The sequence below is a fragment of the Pholcus phalangioides genome, unplaced genomic scaffold, assembly GCF_987345545.1.
Source record: "Pholcus phalangioides strain wild (caught in Gottingen) unplaced genomic scaffold, Ppha-v1.0 ptg000009l_1, whole genome shotgun sequence".
Classification (NCBI taxonomy): Eukaryota; Metazoa; Arthropoda; class Arachnida; order Araneae; family Pholcidae; genus Pholcus; species Pholcus phalangioides.
Window position 1 is genome coordinate 49,888,200 of NW_028301602.1, and position 10,911 is coordinate 49,899,110.

Below are 10,911 nucleotides of genomic sequence, written 5' to 3' on the forward strand. Positions count from 1 at the left end.
AGAAAAATTACAACAGGCTCCAATCCTTATACCAAATCAAAATACAAAAGAAGAAGCGGAGGAAATGATTGAGAAAATAACAAATCAAATTTTAGACTCTGTAAAATATGCAACTAAAGAAAAAATTGCTCATCCAAATCCCCTGGGACTTCCAATGTGGATAAAAGATAAAATCAGGGAAAAAAGCAGATTACGTAAAATGTGGCAAAGGACATGGAATTTGGAATTTAAAAGACAATACAACAGAAAGGCTAAACAAGTCAAAAAAGACATTGATGAACATACAAACAATCGATTTTCACAATGGCTTGAAGAGGCTTTGCTACAAGATGGTACATTATACCAAGTTTATCACAGAATGAAAAACAAAAGAGATAAACTACCACCAATTAAAAACTCAGAAGGTGTTTTAGTGTATAGCAATGCAGAAAAGGCTAAAGAATTCGTCAAGATTTATGAAAAGCAGTTTTCTCCAAATAGAACTATAAATCATAATTTTGTTCAAAATACTGAATCAGAGGTCAATGATTTTCTGGAAAATGAAATTCCAGTAGACAATATAGCATTCAGACCTATTACAATAGAAGAGATAGAAGAAAATATGGCAAGTATCAAGCCAAGGAAGTCACCTGGATACGATAACATTACATCAAAAGCCATAAAATTAGTCACACCGAATGTCATTATATCAATAGTAAATGCCTTTAATTTAATCATGGAAATAACATACTTTCCAAGCATGTGGAAAAAAGCAATAATAAAAGTAATACACAAAGCTGGGAAACCCAAAGAAGAAGCTAGCTCATACAGGCCAATAGCTCTGTTACCGCATTTGTCCAAGTTGTTGGAAAAATTGGTAACAATGAGAATTGTGGAAACTACAAATCGACTCAAGCTAGGTCGTATAGAACAATTTGGTTTCAAGACCATGCATGGAACATGCCACCAACTACTAAGGGTAATAGAACATGTTTAAAGAGCAAAAATAAAAAAAAGAGTATACAGTAGCAGTGGCATTGGACTATAGCAAGGCTTTTGATTGTATATGGCAAGCAGGCCTACTTCATAAAATGATAACCAGAGGATATCCACCAATTATTATCAAATTTTTAGCATCATATTTTTCAAATAGAATCTTTCAAGTGCAAACTGGAGAAGAAAAATCAAGAGTGGGAAAGATAACAGCAGGTATTAATCAGGGGTCCAACTTGGGTCCATATATTCATAACATATTCATGGATGATTATCCAAACATGGCCAATGGACTCCTGGGTATGTATGCTGATGATGTAATTCTGATGACATCAGACGATGATCCACAAAAGGCACTAAAAATGGTTCAAGATGAAATATATAAAATTGAACAATGGAACTACTTCAACAAGGCGAAGTTAAACCCAGGAAAATGTGAAATGGTATGGCTTTCTTCTAGAGTTCTACCCACAAACACTTTTGTTAACATCATGGGTCATATGATATACCCTTCTGAAGGCATAAAATATCTTGGAGTATACATGAACAACAACTTGAATTTCAAAAAACATGTTGCAAACAGAATTAAACATGCCACGATAAATATTGATCAAATTTTGAGATTCTGCAACCCCAGAACAAAGTTAAGCATAAAAAGCAAAATATTAATGTATACACAAGTAATTAAACCATCCTTACTGTATGCGGCTCCAGCATGGGCTTATGCCTCAAAAGGAAATATTTATATACTACAGGTGTTTCAGAATAAAGTTCTGAGAAGGTTCACAGGAGCACCAAAGTATTTTAAGGTAATAGATCTACATAAAGAACTGAATGTGGAATCTATTTACAAATATGTGAAAAGAACAGCAGAAAACTTCTTCAATAAGCTGGAAAATTCAAATATTGAACATTTCCAAGAATTAGCTGCATACAACCATGATGAAAGAATGAGACATCTAAGACCGAAAAATGTGCTGATGACTCAGTACAGAAATGAGTTTAAAAAAAAAAAAGAGAGAGAAGGAGGTCTAATAGAGACACATTTCAGGAAGTTCAGTAAATAGGTAAGTGGTGACAGGATTTTAAGGTTTTTTCCTTAAAAAAAAAAAAAAAAATTGGTAAAACATATAACCACTGTCACTAATTATTTTCATTTTGTAAATAGTTAATATACCAATTAAGAGAAATTATTGGTAAAGGGTTAAATAGATCTAACACTAGGTAAGAGATCAATTATATTATGTATAATCAAATGGAAGATTAAATATGTTTGATTATGCGGCTATATGCGATTATCTATGTTAATATTTTTGATAATATATAATATTGTAATTTTGAAGATAATTGTAGATGATTGTATTTCATGTTAGAATTAATGAAAAATAAAAATTGAATTGAAGGTAAAATGGCAAATGTGAAAAATATCAGAATTATTTTGATATTGAATGATATTGAAAAGAGAGATGAAAAAAAATACAGGACCAATGATACAGGATGAAGTTGGAAAGAAAATCAAAAGGTTTCAAAAAATTTCAAAAAAAAAAAAAAAAAAAATATAGATGGACGATATGGCGAGTTGTCTAACATGGATCCTACGTGCGATGACAGAGTGCGTAAGAAAATAATGACAAGATAAGTCTAAATAAGCTTTTCCTGGGGAACTGCAAATTTGCAGTAATTAAATATTAAAAAAAAAAAAAAAGTTGTAATCCAAAGTCCTTTAATCGACCACGCCAATAGTGGTCACAATGATGGAGATGTAGACCATTAGCTAAAAAATGGGTCTGGTGCTCTCTTTAACTGTTTCACGGTAACGGTCAAACAACAATTGCAAAAAAGTATTACACGAAATTAGTGAATCTGACAAAGAGAAGGAATCTGAAGGAAATGAAAATGATGAAGGCTTTATCACAGTCAAACGGAAAAATAAAAAAGACAATGTTACAGAAAAATACCACCCACAACAATAATAACATAAACACTAATAAAAAAATGCCATCTGGACCTAAGGGAATTCCCCCCATTATACTGACAAACTGGGGAAATAATATCTGCAAAATCTTGAAGCCATTTAAGAAATAATGTGAAATTGCACCACAATTCAAAACCACTAATACACTGGTTTTTCAGGTGTACTCTGAAAATGATTTTTGTATGGCCACCAAACTACACTCATGTCCATAAATTGAGGATAATGCCAGCTCCGACAAATAAAGGTTCAGAAACAAAACAAACGTAACTTATTCATAAAGCCCATTTATTAAACAACAGATAAAGAACAAAAACGATGGTGTATGTATGATACCATTCATAAAAACTACGATTTTTGCTCCCTGGAGCAATTGTAAAAAATATCTCCTTTACAAAAACTTACTATTACATGGTTGGTATGATGGTTAATACATTGTATGTCTCCCATGCGATGAAATACAGTCCGTACAACGCCTAGGCATACTGAGTATCAAATTATCGATCTGATCTTGGGGAAGATCTTTTTCTACAATTACGTAATTGGAAGATCATTCCAGGTCAAAGTTTGGAATAAAACATCAGAAAAAAAATAATAATAATAAGAGCTTCAGTCCCCCAACAAAGTGTGGTGGAACCCCAACTTTTTTAATACATATAATTGACATTCCAGCACCTACTAACAGTATACTAGCTCTATTCGCCGATGATGCTGTGGTATTCTGTGGAAGTAGAAGTGCTATGCAAGCAGCCGATAACCTATAAGAAACAATTGATAACATAACTGGTGTAATGACTCGGATGTCGTTCTAAATCAGGAAAAGTGCAAGTTTGCATGGTTTACACATTGTAAAAACGTTCCTAGAAGTAGAAGAATTTATATTAATAATTTTGTTCTCAGACCCGTTTTGCAAGTATCTCGGCTGCATACTTGACAAAACATTGACATTTACATCATATCAAAAATGCACGTAATAAAGTTAATAAAATAATGGGTGCACTCACACAATAAGATAACTTTCCCGCAAGCGAAACATTTAATCAAAAACAAGATTTTACTTTTTAAATCTATTCTTCGTCCAACATCACTTTACACATCTCCGACATGGGCTCATGCAAGCAAAAATAACATCAAAATTCTTCAACGTGGCCAAAACAGAATATTTAGAAGGTTTGTGAGAGCCCAGTGGTACGTCCGAAATACAAATATCCAAAAAGACCTTGGAATTCCCCATATTCCTCATAAAGGAAGCCTATCGAAGGCCACAACAAATCTATCGAAGGCCTAATGTATATATAAATTCTATACTATCTGGCACCTATTTACTCAAATGACACTTTATTTTGATTTTTTGGTACATAACTTTTCAATGTGATGTTCTATTTGTTTCTGGCACCTATTTAGACATAGTAATACTTTAATTGTATTTTTCTGGCATCTATTTACTCATTATAACATATAATTATTTTTTGGCACCTATTTAACCACAATTTTCTTTTTTAATTGCATATATTAATCACATTGATATCAAAACTTTAAAAAAAATTGGAAAAAAAAAAATTCACCCTGGCAAGAAGGGTTGGTTTGACTGTCATTTGAGTGTTTTGTTTATTTAATCTTTCAAATATTGTGATTTGTGACTGGTGATGGTGGAGCCTGCTTAAAAATTCAAATTGGCAAAATAAAATTTTTTGCAATAAATAATGATGTAGATCAACTTGATATGTGTTATACGGAGCTTGCTTTAAACTCGCATGTACAGCCACTGTACTGTTATTTTTTCTTGAACTGTTTCTCTCCTTAGGAAAAAAGATGAAGTGTTGTGGCGGCATTTCTCCAATCGACACTTAACTGTGCTAAATTTTTGTAGCAATGACTGACCAGAACCATTTTTCCCGAAATTGTCAACATTTTTCTCTTTCATACACTTTTGTTATATTCCAACATTTGTAATATTTAGTGATATATCAATGATTCTCTGCTCAATTAAAATCAATTACACAAATTTTGTTCATAGGATTTGTGGCAAAAAAGTAAGAAAAGTAGTGTATTTTACCAAAAAGTAAGGAAAGTAGGCGCCATGATGAAATGAACGTTTTTGGGAACTAAAAGGTCTAAGGTTGGGAACTGAAGTGTAATTTTTTTTTAAAACTCATATTTTTTAAAATTTGTTTTCAATAGACTGATTTTTGTGATTTTTCAAAAATGAAATTTTTAGAAATTTTATTCCAATTGACTTTTTTCCCTGACCATAAAAAGAAATAAAGTTTTTAAAAATAGAAAAAAAAAGATTCTTCTCCAAATTTTTTTGTCACATGGTAAATGAGGTTTTCCAAAATTATAATTATTAATTATTTTAATTAAACTAAGATAATTTACATTAAGTAGAAACTTAATAAATTGGAAATTTACATTAATTACAAAAAAAAGCTAACTTGATGCCCAATTTTTTGAAACTTTGAAAGTATGTTATTTAAGTAGCCAGTCATCATCAGAGTTGGGTTTTACCAGGACATGGTAAAAACCCTGTAAATACAATTAGCCTTCATTCATTTTTTTATTGATAATTAATATGTAGAGTAAGTGTTTTTAATTTACTAATAAAGATCAATATTTATTTAATCAATAATTAATCATTTTCAGCATATTTTATAATATATGCATACAGTTGGATCTCTATAGTTAGCCACCGTAGAAGAGAGTAAACCATGAATAAATTATACGTAATATACTGATAACTTTTTAAAAATACTTCTGTTCCATTTCCATATATCAGTAGAAGAAAAGATGGATAAAACCTCTAGAATTATAATTGTTAGTCAGAAATTTTTATAATTAGACTGTAAATAATTCTTCTGAAGTTTTTTTTTTGCTAACCTGTTCAAGTACAAAAGCTTCATTATATTATAGTTTGTTTTTTACACTGTCATAGCTGCCAACTTTTGAAAATGAAAATTAGGGAGATTTTTGCATGGACCCATATTTTATACTAAAACCACATCCTAACAAATACAAAAGAGATTTTTCCAAATAAAATAGGGATTCTCCACACATAAAAGTTAAAGCATAAAGAATTAAATCCGTACTCAAAAATCGAAGTTAAAATAGAGATTTTACACACATGGAAGTTAAGTTAAATCGTGGGAATAAAATCCCTACGCAAAAAACAAGTGAAATTAGAGGCAAAAACTTCAATGGTGATCTAAAAAGAAAACAAAATATTGTGTTCAATCAGAAACGATGTGAATAAACATTCTGCACGAATGACCCCAAAATCATCGGAAGATGAAGGCGAAGAGAGTCGATTTTTGAAGACTGACTTTTGTGACATTTGCTTGATGTTTTTTTGATTTCACATGGGTGATGATGTCAGTCTTATGACATGACCAATGTTTGCCCTTAACACAACTTTCACAAAAAGAGAAGTCAGCCTTTTGCAGGAACGTTTGATGAAAGGAAATTCATCGGAACAAGTATCTTTAAAATTGATTAAATATTTTTCGCTTATCAGTTTTCATGTTTTGTTATCGCACGTACGCAACAAGGGGTTGAACAGCAGAAATAACAATATTTATTTTTTACAGCGATATTTGTTTTCATAACAGAGTGGACAAAATCCATCATTTCAGTCATAAAACCCAAAAAATAAAATGTTATGAAATAAAAGTGAAAAATATTTATGAAATATTAAACTTCAAGTTGTAGGCTGTAATTTGAGATCAATTTTATTTCGAAAATTTAACTTTGAATTTTACATCTCAAAAATATGGAATGTAAACTTTTTGGGAATAACCCTCATACAATAAGAATGTTCCCCCCAAGAATAGAAAATGTGGTAAGAACAAAAATTTTAACTAACAATAAACCAATATGATATTTCTCCAAGGGGAAAAAATTATATTTAGACCATTTTTATGTGACTTTTTGAGAAAAACCAGACTGGTTATTTTGTAAAAAAACGCTTGGTTAAAACCAACATGGTTGAGAGATGCGAGGTGAGAATACTTTCCTGGATGTAAAAATTGGAAAATAATCGTGTATATTCTCATTTTTCTTTTAAATAATTTAAATTTTTTCACTAATTTTTTTATATTATGAAATATAAGTCAGTTTTCATTGCCTGAAACATTTACAACGAAACATTTTTTGGTATAATCACCAGCAAATCACAACTTTTAGTTTGAGAATGTTTTCAGAATATTCTCTTGATCATAATGAGAGCTTTCAAAAGTTTGGTTATAAAGATTTTAGAAATCTTTGGATGAAAACCTTAAAAAGTTATTTAAAATTAGATAAATTTTCAGAAATTAGTTCAAAGCAAAGCGTAAAACTCAAAGTTGATTGACAAAGGATATATATATATATATATACATATTTTAAATCTTAAAAAAATTAAAGTTAGATAAATTTTCAGAAATAAGTTCAAAATAAAAAATTAAACCAAAATTGATAAAGGAAGCTATTCCTATATAATCACCCTCAATCTAAGAAGATACAGAGAGAACAGTTGTTTTCTTAAATACACCTATGTGAGTGATACAGAATACAAATTCTGTATCACTCACATTTCCTAGTAAGTTGTGCAATTCAGCCGTGTGCGTTGGTTTAATTTTCTCTTAACTTTAATATTGTGGGCTACAAACTTCAACATTTCCTGTCTTCTTGACGGGAAGAGAGATGGGAACAGAGAAATATTCTTGAGAATATTCTCTCGAAGGACCTATTATAAATTGCCAGTTTTATTCTTAAAATATTCTTATTGTAAAATAATAAGAATTATTCTGAAGTTATTTATAGAGATTATTTATTATAATGCATGTTATTACAAATATTCTTGAGAATAATCTCTGGAAGTGATTACTATTATAAATAACTGAAGAATATTCTCATCAAGGAGAATATACTCTGGAAGGATTATAAATAACTTGAATGAACCAATATGATTTTCTTCAATGAAAAAAATTATATTTAGGCCATTTTTATTTGACTTTTTGAATAATAAGAATATTAATAGAATATTCTCGAAAATAAGAATAATTATTATTTTTGATAAGAATATTCTCCAGTGATTTGTAAAAGTAGTCCTTCCGGAGAATATTTTCAAGGATAAATATACAGTCAGCCCCCCGTATTCACTGGGGTTACGTTCCGGGAGTGACTGCGAATACGGAAATCCGCGAATAACAGAAACCATCTTTTTTTTATTGTATATCTCGTATATTGAACATCATGAGAAAGAACAGGGTGATGCAGGGGTAGAAGGGAAAGTAAAACAGGGTGCAGCGATTGTTGGCAATGTTTTCTGAAAGAATGTTGTGATTTTTATATTTGCCGTGTCTTCTTCTTCATATCATCAAGTATGTTGGAGTATGTTGACAAGACTTCCTCTACTAATTTTTCTACATGTGAAGAACGTAAAATAGAGGGATCTATGTTATGAAAATAGTCTATTGCCGACTTGAGCTTGCAATTCCCTTCCGTTATGTTACTTGTGATGAACTTCTACTTCTTTATCTCGATCTTCTTCATCTGGTGCTGCTTCAGTTTCAGGACCAGTCAACTGCATTAACTCCTCCTTGGTCAACCCAATATCAAAAGACCTTTGAGAATAGCATGTATTCCCTATCAAGGTACTGTACCTCCTGACTTCCGGAACGAAAAACCGTTTAAACCAATTCAGGAAAAGTGTTTTCATAGTCCACTGTTCGTCCAAAATACTGGGAGCTTTGGCTTATCCTTCCGTTCAATGCTCACGGATTCGAAGATTTGAAAATGATGGTGGGTCCATTCGCATTTGCCCAAAATAACATAGTAAGTCTATCTTTACTTGCCTTAAAACCATGAGCTCGCTTTTTTTCTTTTGCTTAACTTCTTTGCAGCATTTTCTTCCAAAATAATGTAGTTTCGTCAGCGTTAAACACCTGCTGAGGTGCATAACCCTTCTCTTCAATAATTTTCTACAAAGTCTTTGGAAATTTTCTAGTCACTCTTTTTGTTGCTCCTATGCTTACAATCCATAACAAGGCTTTACAAATCGAAAAAATAACTAAGCCCCAGCAAAATTTCATAGGCACAGTATATTTTCCTCACAACAAAACCAGTTAAAAATTCTTATCCAAAACTTAGGGACCCTTTTCCATGCTAGCAGACACGCTGGCATAATTTCTGACAATTTTGTGCTGTCTTCACATTTTAATTCAATCATCATACACCAAAAAAAAAAAAAAAAAAAAAAATAGGCTTTATTATAAATATTTAAGTCTCCACGGCGACATGAGATTTGTAAAGCACTCTTTTGGTCGCTCACTTATCAGGTATCTTACCCTCTAGGTCCCTCTTTTTGATCACTGACTGATCTGGTACCTTGCTCTGTAGGTCACTTTTTTTGGTGACTCACTGACCACATCTTTTGCTCTCTAGGCAGTCATTGTCTTACCGCTCTTCTGCGATTTTCTTGAGCACTCGTTCCTCAAATTTGTCGTCCCGGACTATTAACAACCCCTACATATTCTGTGTATAAATACAATCGAATTTAGATTCCATAACCACTGATTTCGGGAGGTGGGGAATCCGATCGACAGGAAAAAGAAAAATGTGAGAAAAAGATAACTTTAAATTGAGAAATAATTACCTTTCTTTCTGTTACCTCGGCGTATCCTTACGGGGCACAGAAACGCCATTTGAAGGTTAGCCAGCAGAAGGAGGACGACCACCGCCAATATTTACCATGACACAACCATGATAATTTGTTACTATTGTTAGGAAATTCAACGCAATACGTCAATCGAGCGGGAGAATAAATCGCAAATTATTATTAGGCTGCACACACCAGCCATTGGGCAACATTCTTGGTTGTTACGTTGACCGCTGATGTTTATGCTGCCCATGGGGCACATTCACTCGGTTACGCGAGAGAGGGAGAAGAGAGGTGGATGGAAAAGCAACCCCTGCGGAATTTGCGAGACAGACCAATTCATTGAACGCAAATATAATATACACTATGACTACGCTGACCATATTTCTTCGAGAGACATACGGGACATCACCAATTATCGCCAAAAGCGACGCCAAAACCAAACACGGTTGCCAAATATTGTTGAAATTACGGAAAAATCACAATGGCGGGAAATGATGCATTACTGCAAATTGCAGTGGATTAAAATGTATTCCACGAAAAAAAAAAAAAAAGTTTACCAAGGCAAATATGGCAGATTAATATTCCCATATATAGTTGTAATTATCATAAAATAATTTATGAGTTGAAAAATAATTTCAATCTTTGACTTCAATAAGGAATAAAAATTCAAGTAGGCTTCGTGTGAAATACGGGAAAAACCAGGACACTTTTGCCAAAAAGTCGGGACGGCCACAAAAACAGAAAATACCGGGACTGTCCCGGGAAATACGGGACGTATGGTCATCCTAACTATGACTATGCGTAACGCTAACGGGGACTTCTTGTGTACGTAAACATATTTCTCTGCACATGATGGGAAAAGCGTATTGAGTTGAAATATATTCTTCGCAAAAAAAACAGTGAAAACGACAAAAAATGGGAGAGATTAATGATGATTATAAAGAAACGAAAATCATCATCGTTACGGAAATTACCATTATTCCTGCTCTGACCATATTTCTGCAAGAAATTAGGATCGGGATCATTTGCGGTTCTGCGATTGGGATGGAAAAATGGCGATGAGTGAATGACCGTAGGTAAGAAAACGGTCGGTTTTTCTTTTTGGCTTGTGTGTCGTATTTACCGCGTTTTTTTTCTTTTTTAAGCACAGTTGTGCCTGAACTTAGTGAGTAACTATTAGAATTTTTTTTTTTTGTTAGGGTGCCGCGTAAGCGGTCGTTTTGTGGTGGCTTGGAAGCAGGAACGCCGGAACATATCTGCTCGTATTGCTAAAGCAATACCAATCATACCAAACACCATAGCTCAAATATTGCACTGAAAGCGTTTTTTT

At 32.5% G+C, this 10,911-nt stretch overlaps 1 protein-coding gene across 1 annotated transcript in view; it reads right to left on the minus strand.

Moving 5' to 3' along the window:
• Dlish (Dachs ligand with SH3s) overlaps positions 1–9,904 on the minus strand; it is a 121,235-nt gene extending 111,331 nt beyond the window's left edge. The window contains exon 1 of the mRNA XM_089236472.1: positions 9,576–9,904. Coding sequence (XP_089092598.1) covers positions 9,576–9,624 — 49 coding nt within the window. The 5' untranslated portion in view covers positions 9,625–9,904. The remainder of the gene's footprint in view (positions 1–9,575) is intronic.
• Between the last annotated feature and the right edge of the window lie 1,007 nt (positions 9,905–10,911).